General features: G+C 38.3%; 1 protein-coding gene across 2 annotated transcripts in view; it reads right to left on the bottom strand.

The window, feature by feature from the left end:
- LOC118985789 (CD302 antigen-like) overlaps nt 1–17521 on the bottom strand; it is a 144861-nt gene that overhangs the window by 112579 nt on the left and 14761 nt on the right. For both annotated transcript variants that reach the window (XM_037044610.1, XM_037044613.1), the window contains exons 5-7: nt 6107–6217; nt 4876–5016; nt 2126–2317 (exon numbers count right to left, since the gene is read on the bottom strand). In XM_037044610.1, the coding sequence (XP_036900505.1) occupies nt 2126–2317; nt 4876–5016; nt 6107–6217 (444 nt within the window). The remainder of the gene's footprint in view (nt 1–2125; nt 2318–4875; nt 5017–6106; nt 6218–17521) is intronic.

The following is a 17521-nucleotide window of genomic DNA, read 5'->3' as shown; positions in this document are numbered from 1 at the left end:
GATGCTCAGCATCACTAGCCATCAGAGAGATACAAATTAAAACCACAATGAAATACCACTTCACACCCTTGAGAACGGCCATCATAAACAAAGCAACAAACAAGAGTTGGAGAGGTTGTGGAGAAAAGGGAAGCCTAATGCACTGTTTGTAGGAATGCAGACTGGTGCAGCCGCTATGGAAAACAGTATGGAATTTCCTCAGAAAACTAAAAATGGAACTGCCTTTTAACCTGGCAATTCCATTGCTAGGATTATACCCTAAGCGCCCTGAAACACCAATCCAACAGAACCTATGCACCCCAATATTCATAGCAGCACAATTGACAATAGCCAAGTGCTGGAAGCAAGCTAAGTGTCCATTAGTAAATGAATGGTTAAAAAAACTATGGTATGCCCTGGCTGGCGTAGCTCAGTGGATTGAGCATGGGCCTGCGAACTAGAGGATTGCGGTTCAATTCCCAGTCAGGGCACATGCCTGGGTTGCAGGCCAGTTCCCAGCAGGGGACTCATGAGAGGCAACCATACATTGATTTTCTCTCCCTTTCTCCTTCCCTTCCCCTCTAAAGATAAATAAATAAAATCTTTAAAAAAACCCCCAAACTATGGTACATTTACACAGTGGAATATTATGCAGCGGAGAGAAAGAAGGAGCTCCTACCCTTTGCAATAGCAAGGATGAGCTGGAGAGCATTATGCTAAGTGAAATAAGCCAGGCAGTGAGGGACAAATACCATATGATCTCATCTTTAACTGGAACCTAATCAACAAAACAAAAAAGCAAGCAAAATATAACCAGACATTGAAATTAAGAATAATCTAACAATAGTCAGAGGGGAAGGGGAGGGGACAGTGAGGAGAAGTGTGTTCAGGAACTACTGTAAAGGACACATGGACAAAACCAAGGGGGCGGGTGGAAACAAGGGAGGGAGGTGGGTTTGGCTGGGGTGGGGGGAGTGGTGGGGAGAAAATGCAGACAACTGTAATTGAATGACAATAAAGTAATTATAATATAAAAAGTCCTAGAGGGGAACATAGGCAGGAAAATCTCAGATATTTCACGCAGCAATATTTTCACTGATATGTCCCCTAGAGCAAGGGACATAAAGGAAAGAATAAACAAATGGGACCTCATCAAATTAAAAAGCTTCTGCATAGCTAAAGACAACAGCATTTAAATGAAAAGAGAACCAACCATATGGGAAAACATATTTGCCAATGATAGCCCAGACAAGGGTTTTGATCTCCAAAATATATAAAGAACTCACATGACTTCTCTGACAGTAACCAGAGGGGAAGGGATAATGGGGGTAAAGGGGGCAGGGTGTTCAGGAACAACTATAAAGGACACATGGAATTCTTAATTAACCTGTTAAAATGCTGATGAGCTAGGCAGTCCAAGTAATAAGGGGTTTTCAGATCACTCATGCAGGTAGAGCACACAGGTAGAACAGCTGTACTCTCATCTGTAGGCTGCATGTTCCTGATGTCTGGGTTAGGCAATTCTTGCTTTATGGGGAATCATAAAATATACATAAACACTCATAGATGTGCCAATTAGAATAAGAATATTGTCCATTGCTATCCTGGAATGAATACAAGCGCAAGTTACTTTCCTAGGTAAAACAATGGACACCACGCTGACAACAGAATAGGTATCTGCTATTAGATACTATTGTTAGGGAATCCTGGGAGGAGGTTATAATATTGGCAGTGTAGTATATTTTTGTTCCTCAGTCTCTAGCTTTTAAATAATTACAAAAGTGAAATACTCATCACTTGTTTGGAGAACTTAAATAGAATTTGGCTTATGAAAAGAGAAAAAGGATTTAATCAACTAGCTACCAATGTGGCTATTTAAATTTGGACATTCATTGAAATTAAATAAAAGTAAAACTTCAGTTCCTCAGTTGCCCTAGCTCCCTTTCGAGTCTCCAAAGCCACAAGGGCTGGTGGCCACCATGCTAGACAGCAGGGACTATGGGGCAGTTCCCCCATGGCAGGAAATTCTACTGGAAGAGTTAGACACAAAGATCAGTTGTGAGCTCTTCATCCCCACTCAGAGTATGAAAATAAGAATACTTTAAAATATTTTAAACCTCTCAAAGAGGATATTTTAAAAACTTACCCCCATCATGGAGTTTTGTCACAACCACTTCCACATCTGCTAAAGAATGGACGCTGATGAGGTCGCTGCTGAGGCCTTTGCATGTCGTGTGTGCCATGTCCCAGGAATCACTTTCATTTACCAGCAAATAGCAAAACCCATTATTTGGCAGCCAGTCTGCATCACAGCGGGTATCTGAGTATGTCCAAATATCTAGAAGTAAAGCAGCTATTTATATTCCAGTAAAGATACATCTATTTCAAATCAATAACATAAATTCTTCTTTCTTGAATCATAAGGCTTCTGGAAAACTGGGGAATGTGATGTCAGATAGGACAGTGACATGAATGTAAAGGGCACTCGATGTATACAGAGCATCCTAGGAGGGACCGCAGAGGTTCAGGTAATGATGTGACTTGAATGTGATGTGAATGTGCTACGTAGCAGAAGAAAGGTGCCGGGTAAGCCAGTTGCTCACAGATCTCTTCCTTGGCATGGGATTTGTTAGGTTTTCCCTTCAGTCTAGGCGTCTGAGAGATTATCAGGTTGAGCCTCCTTTTCATGTATAGTCAGCTTAGCAGGAGATGTGCATTATGCTCACTGTTCAAATTAATGCTCCTTTTGTTCAAAAGGTTGGGCAGAAATTGAAACCCTCCACACCACGAAGGGGCAGCAGTGGAGGGAAAGAGCAGAGGGCATCTCCAGACCTCCTCTTTCCACACCTCTGTGGACCTCTGGCCCTAATGGAATCACTGGTTCTTTATTTGGACCACGATAAAACTTACCCCGATGATGGTTAAAAAGATTTGAGAAAAAAAGGAAGGCACAAAACCATACAAAGTACAATATGTCTACCCCTCTCAACAGAACTAGGGAGTAGTTTGCTTACTCTGACTTCCTGGATTCGGAACTGTTAGGAATGTGGACATTTTGATTTTACTAAAGAATAAAATTCAGGTTCAGCTGGCTCCTCATATTTGCAAGATAACTCAATTAACTGTGAGGTTCTGAAACTACTCTTATTATCATATTTTACAATTATGATAAAGAAACAGAGGAAAAAAGTCACCCGGAATTGAACTTAAAACAATCATTTTCCTCTGCTAGTCTTTGTCTTTTCAAATTCATATTTTTTCAAGATTAAAATGATAAGCAGGCATATCATTTCATTCTGATCCTTTTATTTTCCTGCTGGCAGAGTTATTTTAATAAATGCACATTACTCAATCATGTGAAAACATCATGATACAGCTAATGACTACTACTACAGGATACTTATGTGATCTTTCATTAGCCTCTCTGGTTTATGTTCATTTGTGCTCTTTTCTATTATGCCCTCTGTCATATAAGCTAAATTTGGTATGAATCAACTTGGAAGATAAACATTCATTTTCCCCTAATCTTTTAAATCATACCCCTACATTCTTGATTCTATACACTTATTTTTTAATTTTAAAAAGACAGCTTTTGCCCTGGCTGGCGTAGCTCAGTGGATTGAGCATGGGCCTGCGAACCTGAGGATCATGGTTCAATTCCCAGTCAGGGCATGTGCCTGGGTTGTGGGCCAGGTCCCCAGCAGGGGGCGCACCAGAGGCAACCCATACATTGATGCTTCTCTCCCTCTCTCCTTCCCTTCCCCTCTGAAGATAAATAAATAAAATCTTTAAATAATAAAAAAAAAAAAGACAGTTTTTTCCCTGGCTGCTGTGGCTCAGTGTATTAAATGCAGGCCTGAAAACCAAAGGGTCACTGGTTCAATTCCCAGCCAGGCTACATGCCTGGGTGTGCAAGAGGCAACCACACATTGATGTTTCTCTCCCTCCCTTTTACCTTCCCTTTTCCTCTGTCTAAAAATAAATGCATAAAATTTAAAAATAAATAAAAAATCAGCTTTATGCACCTATGTGGATAAGAAAATTTGTGCTTTATTCCCTTCCCCCAACATCCTTTAAAGCATATTTAAAATCTCCTTTTTTCCTCCCATTTTTGAGTGTTAGTTTTTCTTATTCAGGATTTAATCAAATACTAGGGATCTGGAGGGCATTCTGTAAGATAGTAAGGGCACTCCTCTTCCCCATTCTATCCAAGACTCTGCAAACTTCTCTGCTCCTCAAAAAGTTTAGTTGCCCTGTATCCCTCTTGCTCCCCTACTCCCTGAAAAAAAACTGTCCTTGTACACATATTGTCCTTCTGTATCTCTCCTTTTCTACCCAACTTATGAACACAGCCTGGCGAAGGATGAGGAGGGTTGGGCGCTGTGGGGCGGGAGGTGGGAAAGCCTAGGAATGTTCTCGTGTCTGTGATTTTTGTATTCTCACAGAGTCAGGTAATAATATATAAGACCTGAGTGTGTACCAGCACCACTGGGAAGCTTCATAAGACACAGAATGTTGGGTCCCACCCTAAGACTTTCTGATTCAGGAAATTAGGGCTAGGTCCTGTGAATCTGCATTTCTAACAAGCACAGGTGCTGCTGATGCTCTCAGTCTGGGGACCACTCTATGAGAACCCTTGCTCCAGAGGAAAGAAAGCCACATGTGAACAGAAATATGTTTATCTAGACTATCTCTGTTTTCTTATGGGGAAACACCAAATGAAAGCTTTATTCATATATAGTTGATAATACCTAACCACAGGGTCAAAATCAATACTTTTCAGCACAGGCAGCACCAGATAAAAGAACAGTAGAAGTAGCTATCTGAAATAGATTGACTTAACTTCACAAAACTGTAATTTTAAGACCTATTTGTACAAGTAAATGAGAAAGATACCTGTTAACTCCACTGTGTTATTTAACGACTTCTTGCAGACGTAGGGCAGCTGAGCTTCGCAGGAAAACCTCTGCCACAGACCAGACGTGGCGTCCATGACTGCGCAGCTGGACCCACCTATCACAGGTGCACTGGGCAGATCTTCAATGATCAAATTGTCACACCATTAAAGGAGAAGATTAGGGCCAGAGTGATGGTTAGAAAAATATTTTGTAATTTCTAGTTTTCTGCTTTTATGGGAACTCATAAAATATTTAAAACCTTCTACTAAGCTGAAATGTATAAGCCTCAATGGACAATCGTGTGCTTAAATACGTCTTTATTCTAAAATAGAGAATATGAGAGAAATACTTGGATATACTGTAGCTAATTTAAAAAGCGAACCAAGAAGCAAACCTCTGCTCCCAATCAACTTCCATGTCATAATCCTGTGGTCGGTAGCTCTTCATCTGCTACTCTATACAACAAATATTCCAATTTATGATTCTGTAATGGCTTTGAGGCCTTAAGTTACTAATAATTAAACTTCATTAAAGTAACATGACGTAATGGTGTTTATTATACTTATTTTTTTCTCATATGTGCGCAGAATACTTTCGTACTGAAGTTAAATGTTAATTTCTAGGTTTTACAAGTTAGAAGCCTAAGGTTTTATTTCTTAAATAGGTATCTAAACCTTCATTTTGGGGGGCGGTCTTTTGGCTAATGAGAGTTGTATTTGTGTTATTCACTATAAATTCTTCTTTCGGGTAATTATTTGTGTAATAAAATACAACCATTATGTTGTCACTAATCGAGTGCTACAGAGAAAGACCTCAAGGGTTTGCAAATGAGGGGATATTTCTGTGTTAGAGTTTGGCTGCAGATGCAGCACAACATGGCTCCGTCATAGGCATGTCGAGTCCCCTAAGGGACACAGAATGGCTCCTGGGGGCATGTGATGAGGCTCATTCTGCTCTTAAAAATATACAGTTGCTCTGAAGGTTATAGGCAAATGCTCAGCTGCTCATGGTGTGGTTCGGCTTTGCTAGAACAGTCTCGGCTTGACTACAATGGCATAAGGGCCAAAATGACTGAGCCTAAAAAGGGAAAAATTCTTCTGAGAGCTAACCATTAGGAGAATTGTCAAGATTTGAAAGTTTTATAAGCTCCCAGTGAGTGGGAAGTTCCTTCTATATATATTTTTGAGGATTTTACTCTCTGCATAGTAGACAGAAGAGAGAACAGTTACCTGGACTCCAGTTGAGAAAGTTTAATGGCGTGTGGTCTGACCATTCCCAGCCTTTAGAAGAGTACAACTGATTTAAGCCAATCCAGAAAATTCTTGCAATACCTTCTTTTTCTGTAACAATGACATAATTTTAACAAGTGAAAAAATTTACCTAAGTCATTATCTAGGTCAAAGAACAAATATATCTAGGACAAATATCTAGATATATTTGTTTTGCTAACAACAAATATATCTAGATATGTTTGTTTTGCTAACAACAAATATATCTAAAGGCCTGATCACAAGGCAAGCATCCCTGTTGGAGGCTACTTACCCCATAAAGGCAAGTGATGCTGAGAGACAACAGAACTTAAGGCGACCAGGAAACCCAAAGGCTGGTCAGTTCATTCAATTCTGCTTTCCCATTACCATGTGTGATTCCCTTCCTTCTGAGTTAAGCTCAAACTCTCCTCAGAATAGCCATTTCACTACTTTAAACCCTCTTGTCAGAAAGCAGTTATATGTCAGGATATGTAAAGTAACGCACAGAAAATACAGTCAATCATCTGTAATAACTGTGGATGGTGTCAGATGGCTTACTAGACTCATCAGAGTGATCACTTTGTAAGGTATATAGATGTTAAACTTTGTAAGGTATATAAAATTGAAACAAGTTTTAGCCTTTTGGGGAAGAATCAGAGAAAGTTGATAAAAATATGAGATAGAAGAAACTGCTGGTGAGTGTACAAAGAGCTTTGAGGAAAGAGTTAACCTTGAACAAGCTGGAGCGTTGACTGCAGATACAGGTAAATTTGTAAGTGTTAGGGTGAGAAACTAAGGGTTAGCCTCACTGTTCTCAAAGAAATAGACGGTAAGGATAACCTGCTAAGGAAGAGAAGGTGGGTATTTGAGGGAATTTTGGATTCATCCTTTTCTTTCACAGGCTGCCAACACTAGTACACAAAGACCTTGTATACTAATCTAACGTAATATAATTTCCTAATCTAAATCTAATGTAAACCTAGTGTAAATTTCTCCCTATTAGTAAAAGCAATTAATTTTCCACCTTTCCTAAAGAAGTCCTGGAAACTAGAACATATTTATGGTACTCCAGACTCAACCACACCCCGACATTCAGAATTCCTTTTCTTCATTTTTAACTGGGTATACCATGGAGGGGCAATTCTCCCCATCTATCTCAAGTTCAATGCCCTGCCTTCCATGCAGTCTTTTCAGATATCCTCCAGCAGGAAGTCTAAATAATTCTACCGTTTCTTCTAAATTATCCTATTGTTTATCTGGACATGGCAAGTACACGTTTATCATAGAACAAAATGACCTTTGGAAGCTGTCAGGCTCCTACTTTGCTTTATTACACTGTCCTATTTGTGATTTGCATCAATTACTTATTCTTCAGTAGAACCATAGGATTTTAAAATTGTTACTGGATGGGCAAACAGGAATACTGTTTGTGTGTCTTATGTCAGGTGGATGTGAATGGGAAGTGGATAAATTCTAAAGGGCAGGAATTTTCTTTATAGCCTGGAGAGCCTGGAGCTCGGCGTTTTTCTACATATAGTCCAAGCAGGAAGTTGGCCAATTTGAGTCTACTTTGCCACCAAGAAATAGATCATTGTTAGCAGAAGTCTAATCAAATAAGCAAGTACACTGCAGTAGATACTCCTTGATTGTCCCTGAGACCCCTGTTCAGAGCTGACCTGTATTTCTATTCCTCTCCCTGCAATGAAAGACTGCAGGGCCTGATAATGGCCATGCATCTGGGACCAGCCAGATGAGAGCCTCTTTAATGCAACAGAAAGGCCACAGTCAGCAGGGGTCCTGAGAAGTGTCCTAGCCCTGAGGCACCTGACAAGATGGCTCAGTGTCAAAAGCTGCCTCAGGGTGGAGGCAAATTAGGGAAAATGAAAATGTGCTGTCCCTGTTCTGGGGACTGTCGGCCCTCTTTTGTCACTCTGGGGTGAGTCTGTGCTCAGAGGTCTCCTGGGAAGCCCAGAGTCATGGAAAATCTGTTTCTCAAACAAAACCTAGTGAATAGAAGGAAACCAAGTCCTCCTCCCCCACACCCTTCTATCTGTAAAACAAAATCGAAACAAAACTGCAGGGCAGGCAGAAAGGAAAAAGAAAGCTCTTTCATACTGTATTAGACTTTAATAGTTTCAAGGGACTGCTTCTGTTTTTTTTCTGGCAGCAGATTTCCTGGTCCTACGCACTCACTAGCTAACAAGAGGTATTTGGGGAATAACCATCTACAATATGCTCTGCATATGTATGACTCTCATTTCCCCAACTACAGTAAGCACTTTGATCGTAAATCTGTGTGATTCACTTTTGTTGGCTTCACTGCTCCCAGCCCAATGTCTACACATGGTGGATTTCAGTGAAAGGTCGCTTAATAGAAACTTCAAGAAATTTTCAAGATTTGGATACTCCGAATTTCAGATGTTGAAATATAGCTTTCTTAGGTCTTGGGAAACCAGATATTATAATTAGCCATACTGATATGCCTAAACAGAATTTCATAGTAAAAGAGGTTTTTGAAACATCAAAAAAGGGATGTACTTCTAAAGTATTGATATACATAAAATGTAGGGTGTTACTGACCAGGGGTAGGGGCAACTAGGCCCTTTAACATATTATCTCACTTTTATGAGTTATTAAAGAAAAGAAATCCTGCAACAGTCATTCTCCCAAATACATCATTAGATTTTTTGGGTGCTGGTAGTCACTCTCTGACACTTCTTCATTATAATCATCACTTTTCAAATAATACTCCAGGGAACTTAAATTTATCCACACTTTCACCCTCAACAGTATTTTTTGTAAGGTTTCAGTGAGGTCTGCACTAGAATCCCATAGCCACACACTAGCCCATTGGACTTATTTGATAGACTTCCATTCTAGAAGTCTGATTATTCAAGTATCAAACAACACAGGAAAAGGTTAAAGGTGTAAGTAAGAAAAGAGGAATGCATAAAGCTTTAGCCAAAAAGCATGACAAAGGCCAGTTGACTTTTAATGATAAAAGAAATAAGGATGTATAAGAGGAGAAAGGAGTATAACAAAAGTAAGGGCTCCAGAGTTATGTATGTTGATACTCAAATCCCAATTCTGGTACTTCTTGGCTGCCTGGGTATATTATTTCTAGGCATCAATTTCCTTATCTGTAAGTGGGGATAAAATACTTGTCTATGATGTTGTAATGATATTAAATCGTTTAATGTATCTGGAAATATTAGGGCTTTGCTCATAGTTAGCATTTATCAAATATTTACAATTATTATAAAACAGTGTGACAGGACTTATCTGAATTAGTCAATATGTGTTTACTACAAAGCAATAATGCTTAGAGTTTTGTGCAAAAGGAAAAAACAATCCATGAGGCCCATCTCTGCCTGCAAAGAACTTAATAGTCATATAAGGTGAATGCAAGTACATGCCTGATACAACTTGTTTTCAAGTCAGACTGTATTCAAATTTTGGCTCTGCTAATTATTTTGGGTAACCTTGAACAACTTACATTTCCTCTTTGAGTCTCACAATTCTCATCTGCAAAATGAGTATAATAGAAATAACATCTACTTCACATGGATGTTATAGGGGATTAAAGAAGGTAATGTATGAAAAGCAAATAGGACTCTGTGTAGAACATCATCATCATATATTATGATTTTTTAATTCATTGAAGAAATCATCAGGGACTCAGTAACTTGGGTTTCTTGATTTTTAAGAAAAATATAAAAACTTTCCATTTATAAACTGTGTAGTAAAAGGTGGGCAACACTCTTATAGAATTTTGCTGAGTTTAGAAAAGAAGTCCTAATTAAGTAGGAAGGCATACCATTTTCCTGGATGAGAAGACTTAATAATGTAGTAACAACAATTACTTCCTAATTAATTTATAATTCAATGCAATTCCAAAGTCCCAAAAGGGTATTTTATTAACAAGGTGACCCTTAAAGTCATATGAAAGAATAAATGGTCAAAAAATAGCCAAGGCAATTCAAGAAAAAAAAAAGGAATAAGGGAAAATCTGCACACCCAGAAAACAAGATTTATTATGTGAGACAGGACTAATTAAAACAGTGTAGAGACCCAAGATGGAGGAGGAGTAAGTGGAAGCTACTTACTAACCTCTTCCCAGGACTAATCTGGAATCACAACTAAACTGTAGAGAAATCATCCTGAATAAACAATTGAACGCTAGCTGGAGAGAAGCCTTATAACCATGGACAGACAAAGAAACCACTTCACCACAAAATGACTGGTAGGAAGTACGGGGGCACAAGAGGGCTGGTGGGGCTCCCACAGATGGCAGCTGAAATTCCAGAGGGGTACTGCAGCGGAGGGCTTTCCCCCTGAGAAGTGTGGGGTCTAAACCCCAAGCTGGGCTCCCTGGCTTAGAGCACCAGAGCTGGGAAAGGAACCCAGATAACAACACCCAGCTGTAAAAAGCAGTGGGGGTTCCTATGACCAGGGGGAGACGGCTGAAGATGCAGAGAGCCAATGCACAAAATTTCATTTGCAGCCACTTACCGTGGGCTCTGGCAGAGGGAGGAGAGAGTAGACTAGAGATACTTGAGGAGACTCTGGGGCCTGTGGCTCTGGGGAGGGATCTGAACACACAGCTGCTGTGCTCCCTGGGCTGAGTCATTCCTCATACTTCAAAGAGGCCACCTTTCTCAGGCAGATCCCAACCCCTCCAAGTGGCACCAGCCTGAGGAGAAGCAATAGCACCACCCACAGGAATTACTCTGCAACATCCTGTGAAGCTTAAGCTGGGCTGCTGAGCACAGCTTGAGGCTATATCATTGATTAAGTTTAACAATGAAGGTGGGTCTCTGGGAGCTCTGAGACTTTAGCTAACCATCTCCCAGGCCCGAAGCTGGTAAAACCCATCCTTGGTGCACAGCCTTGTTCTTTCTGCACACAAACAGGCCCAGCAGAAGGAGCCACACACTGTGGATCACTGATAAATCCAAACAGGTTGACCAAGGCCAGTGACAAGCAGCATCTGACAAAGGACTACACCAGAGTCAGGCAGATATGCAAAGACTCTGGTGTAGTCCTTTGGGACATTTTGGAAAACATGAAGCACAACAACATCCACATAATGAAAATACCAGAAGGAGAAGAAAGTGAGCAAGGAATAGAGAACCCATTTCAAGAAATAAGGACCACAAAACTTCTCCAATCTGGTTAAGGAAAAAGACACATAATCTAGGAAGCTTACAGAGTCCCATACAAGTGGGACCCAAAGAGGCCTATGCTAGGACACATAATTAAAATAGCAAGGCTTAAAGACAAGGAAAGATTCCTTAAAGCTGCAAGAGAAAAGCAATCAGTTACATAGAAGGGAGCACCAATTAGACATCTGATTCTCAACAGAAACATCTCAGGCCAGAAGGGAGTGGTGTGAAATATTCAAGGTGATGAAAAGCAAGGACCTACACCCAAGGCTACTTTACTCAAAGCAAGGCTACAACGAAAACAGAGGGCTGGTGGGGCTCCAGCCCCATTTAAAATAGAGGGAGAGATAGGGAGCTTCCCAAGAGAAAAGCTAAAGGAGTTTGTTAAAACCAAACCAGTACTGCAACAAATGGTAAAGGCCTGGCTTAGGAAGAAGGAAAAGAGAAAGAAAAAAAAAACACAGAGGAAAATAGTAAACAATAATATGGCACTAAATACGTACCTATCAATAATCACCTTAAATGTAAATGGCTTAAATGCTCCAACCAAAAGACATTGGTAGATGAATGGATAAGAAAAACACCCTATATATATGTTGCCTCCAAATGGCTCACTTCGGATGGAAAGATACATACAGCCTAAAAGTAAACGGATGGAAAAGATATTTCATGCAAAAAAAAAAAAAGGAAAAATAAAAGCTGGGGTAGGAGTACTTATATCTAAGAAAATAGACTTTAAAACCAAGGCTATAGTGAGGGACAAGGAAGGATACTACGTAATGAGAAAAGGAACAATCCAACAAGAGGACATAACTCCAGTAAACATTCATACACCCAACACAGGAACAACTAAATGTGTAAAGCAAATCTTGATGGGCATGAAGGAACAGAATGATAGAAATGCAGTCATAATTTGGGATTTTAACACCCCATTGACTTTAATGAATAGATATTCCAGAAAAAGCAACAAGGATGCAGCAGCCTTAAACAACACACTAGATCAGATTGATTTAATTGATACCTTCAGAACATTTTACCCCAAAGCAGCAGAATATACATACTTTTCAAGTGTACAAGGACCATTGTCCAGAATAGGCTACATGTTAGAATACAAAACATGTCTCAGTAAATTTATGAAGATTGAAGTCATATCAAGCATCTTCTCTGACCACAATGCTGTGAAAGTACAAATTGATTACAAGAAGAACCATGAAAAACACAGGAGGAAAATAACATGTTATTAAGCAATGAATGAGTCAACAATGAGATCAAGGAAGAAATAAAAAATACTTTGAAACAAATGAAAATAAGAGCACAATAATTCAAAATCTGTGGGACACAGAGAAGCAATTTAAAGAAGGAAATTCATAGCATTACAGGCCTAACTCAAGAGAACAAGAAAAATCTAACTTCAAACTTAAAGGAGCTTGAAAAAGTACAGCAAAACAAAGCCCAGAGTGAGTAGAAGGAAGAAAATAAAAATGATCAGAGCAGAAAAAAAAACCCAAGAGTCTAAAAAAAGGATATAATACCCTGCAGGATCAATGAATCCAACAGGTCATTCCTTGGAAAAATAAATAAGAATGACAAACCTTTAACCAGACTCATCAAGAAAAAAAGAAAGGACCCCCCCAATAAAATCAGATATGGAAGAGGAGAAATAACAAGTGACACTAAAGAATTACAAAGAGCTGTAAGAAAATATTATAAACCATATGACAACAAATTGGACAACCTGGATGAAATGGATACATTCCTAGAAATGTACAATCTTCTAAAACTAAATCAGGAAGAATCAGCAAATCTGAATAGACGATTACAGGTAGTAAAATTGAGGTAGTAATAAAAAAATTCCCAAAAAACAAAAGCCCTGGATCAGATGGCTTCACAGGTGATTTTTACCAAACATTCCAAGAAGAACTAATATCCCTCATCAAACTATTTCAAAAAATTCAAGAGGAAGAAAGGCTCCCAAGCTCATTTTATGAAGCCAGCAGTATCCTAATTGCAGAACCAGATAAAAACAACACACAAAAAAGAAAATTATAGGCCAATATCTCTGATGAACATAGACATAAAATCTTGAACAAAGTATCAGCAAACCGAAGACAGCAATGCATCCAAAGGATCGTGCACCATGGTCCGGTGGTACTTATGCTGGGAGTGCAAGGTTGGTCCAACACTAAAAAGTCAACAAATGTGATTTATCACATAAACAGAATGAAGTATAAGAACCCCATGATCATATCAATAGATGCAGAAAAAGGATTTGATAAAATTTGGCACCCATTTAGTATAAAAATTCTCAGGAAAGTGGGAATACAGGGAACCTACCTAAATATAATATAGGCCATATATGAAAAACTCACTGCCAGTATCATAATCAATGAGCAAAATTTACAAGCATTGCTTTTAATATTGGGAAAAAGACAGGGATGTCTGCTTTCACCTGTCTTATTCAACACAGTATAGGACGTCCTAGTCATAGCAATCAAACAAGAAGAAATAAAAGTCATCCAAATTGGGAAAGAAGAAGTCAAACAGTCTTTATTTGCAGATGACATGATAATGTACATAAAGAACCCTAAATATTTCACCAAGAAACTACTAGAACTAATAAATGAATTCAGTAAAGTAGCAGGATACAAAATTAAATCTAAAAACCGGTTTCACTTTTAATATTTCAATAATGAACTAACAGAAAAGGAATTTTTTAACGTCCCATTCACAATTGCTTCAAAAAGAATAATATACCTAGGAATAAACCTAACCAAGCATGTGAAAGACCTGTACTTGGAGAATTTTAAGACACTGAAGGAAGAAACTGAAGAAGATACAAATAAATGGAGGCACATACTGTGTTCATGGATAGAAAGAATAACATCATTAAAATGTCTATGGTACCCAAAACAACCTATAGATTCAAAGCCATTCCTATCAAGATTCCAATGACATATTTCACAGAACTAGAACCAATATTTCACAAACATATATGGAACCACAAAAGGCCCACATAACAACAGTGAACCTGAGAAAGAAGAACAAAGTTGAAGGACTCACACTACCTAATGTTATACTATAAGGTTATAGTAATCAAAACAGCATGGCACTGGCATAAAAACAGACACATACATCAATGAAACAGAGTAGTGAGCTCAGAAATATACCCATACCTTTGTAGTAAATTAATAGTTGACAGAGAAAGTGAGTACAAACAATGGGCTAGAGATATTCAATAAATGGTGTTGGGAAAATTGGACAAATGTGCAGAAAAATGAAACTAAACCACTTTCTTATACCACACACAAGAGTAAATTTGAAATGGATCAAAGACTTAAATATTAAACAAGAAACCATAAAAATCATAGACGAAAACTTGGCAAAATCTCAGACATTGCTTGCAGCAACATTTTATTGGATATATCCCCAGGCAAGGGAAATAAACTAATAGAACTACATCAAACTAAGGGAAAAATAAACTAACATAATGGAACTACATCAAACTAAAAAGTTTTTGCACAGCAAGGGAAACCATCAACAAAATAAAAAGACCACTCATTGAATGGGAGACCACATTTGCCAATTTTACATCTGATAAAGGGTTAATAAGCCAAAATTTATAAAGAACTTACAAAGCTCAACACCAAAAAACCCACAAACATTCCAATTAAAAAATGGGCAAAGGACCTGAATATTTCCCTAAAGAGGACATACAGATGGCCAATAGACATATGAAAAGATGCTCAGTGTCACTAATCATCAGAGAAATGCAAATTTAAACCATTATGAGATATCACCTCACACCTATCAGAATGGCCATCATTAATAAATCAACAAACAACAAGTGCTGGGGAGGATGTAGAGACAGGGGAACCCTTTAGAATTGTTTGTGAAAATGCAGACTGATGCAGCCACTGTGGAAAGCAGTATGCAAATTACTCAAAAATTTAAAAATGAATCTGTCTTTCGACCCACTGATCCCACTTCAGGGAATATATCCATAAGAACCCTAGACACAAATTCAAAAGAACATACGCACCCCTATGTACATGGCAGCATTATTTACAATCACCAAGATATGGAAGCAACCCAAAGATCCATCAACAGATGAGTGGATTAAACAACTATGAGACATTTACACAATGGAATACTACTCAGCCATGAAAAAGAAAATTCTACCCTTTGTGACAGTATGGATGGACCTGGAGAATATCACACTAAGTGAAATAAGCCAGTCAAAGAAAGACAAATACCACATGATTGCACTCACATGTGGAATCTAAAGAACTAAACTATGAGAGATAAGCTCATAGATAGCTGTATGATAGCTAAGGCTGGGATTAAATTAGCAGGATGGAGGGACTGAGCAGAGAGGAAAAAGAATTCATGGACATGGACAACAGTGTGGAAATTGTGTGTGTGGGAGTACTGTAGGGGTCCTAAAGGGTAAGGGGGAAATACAATAAAAAATAAAAAAATAAAAAGTAGAAATAAATTGGAAAAATAGTTTAGAATAGATATAGATAAATGGAACAAAGTAATGCAATGGAGAACTTCTGAACAATCCTCACGTAAAAGGTTTCGTATTTATTAGAAGTGGCTTCACAAATCAGAGGGGATAATGTGAAATAAATAGTGTTTGGTAAACTTGACTATCCACATGGAGAAAGATAAATTAGACTCTCAGTTCTGAAAACTGCATTACAGATGAATTAAGGATATAGATGTGAAAAGCAAAATTATAAACTTTCAGAAGAAAACATGAGAGGACATCATTATCATTTTAGGGCTAAGGAAGAATTTGATAAATAATATAAATAAGCACAAAACATTAAGGAAAAGATTGGTAAGTTTAAACAAATTGTAACTAACATACATTTTTATGACGACCCAACAAAAATGGAGTGAGAAGACCAAAGAGTAAAAGAAGATATTTGGATGAAATGTTACAGGGTCTACTTTAAGAAGAAGAATATCAAAAACATGAACAATAAAATGGCAGTAAGTATATATATCTATCAATAATGAAATCTAAAAAAAACAAAATAAACAAATAAGCAAAACGGAAATAGACTCACAGAGACAGAGAACATTTTGATGACTGCCATTTGAGAGGGGGGTCAGGGGGATGGGTGAAAAAGGTGAAGGGATTAAGAAGTATTAATTGGACATGGGGATGTAAAGTATGGCATAGGGAATAGAATAGTCAAAGAACATATACATAGGACCCATTTACATGGTCAATGGTATGTGGATGGCCTGAGGGAGTGGGGTGCTAGGTGGAGGGGGGAAAAGGAAAATTTGGAACTGTAATAGCATAAATAATAAAATAAAAGACATGTGTGATCTTACAACAAGAGATTAGTATCCAGAATACATAAAGAGCTATGGCAAATCAATAAAAGAAGGGCCAACAATTCAATAGAAAATAAGCAAAGGACATGAAATGGCAAATTATAAGGGGAAAACCTGAATGCTTAGTACATACAGGTACAAAATCAGATAAACTATCAGGGAAATGTAAATCAGAAATTAAATACCATTACGCATTCATCATATTGGCCAATTAGTGTCTGCTAACACCAAGTGCCAGTGGAGATATAAACTGATACAAACACTTCAGAAAGCAATCTGGAAATTTGACTAGAGGTGAAGACATGTGTACCCCGTGTCTCATCAATTTCCACTCTAAAGAAACTCATACATGTTCGCTCAGTGGGGTGCATACAGGGATGTTTCTTGCAGAGGCGTTTGTAACAGCAAAAGCTGAAAACCTGTTTCTAAGCAGGGGAATAGATAAATCGTGGTTTATTCACACAATGTAGTACTATACAGCAGCAGTTGCCAATGAATAAATTTACATATGGGCATTATTTTAAAACAGAACAGTGGTGTAATAAAAACATACATAGAATTTATACATATTGAGTGCTTATACGTGTTATAAGCACTCAAGGGATGGTTATATTGATAGGTGGGCATGGGGCTTGAATTCCACTAACATTTTATTCTTTAAGGGGAGGGAAGCAGGGAAGGAGCAGGGGTAAAGAGAGAAGGAAAGGGAATCAACCCACGTAGAGCAGTATGACCAAACATTAGTGTACAAGAGTATATTTAGGCAGGGTGGTGGTTGCCCAGGTCTCCATTAAGTTATCTTCCATTTTTGTCTATATGATGTTTTAAAATTATGTTTTCCTAATTAAAAACTTAAAAATTATCATCACCACCC

The sequence above is a fragment of the Sturnira hondurensis genome, unplaced genomic scaffold (genome assembly GCF_014824575.4).
Source record: "Sturnira hondurensis isolate 20B ecotype Veracruz unplaced genomic scaffold, ASM1482457v3 Scaffold0004136, whole genome shotgun sequence".
NCBI classification, from domain to species: Eukaryota; Metazoa; Chordata; class Mammalia; order Chiroptera; family Phyllostomidae; genus Sturnira; species Sturnira hondurensis.
The sequence above is the reverse complement of the archived record's forward strand: the minus strand, read 5'-3'. Positions and strand labels throughout refer to the sequence as shown.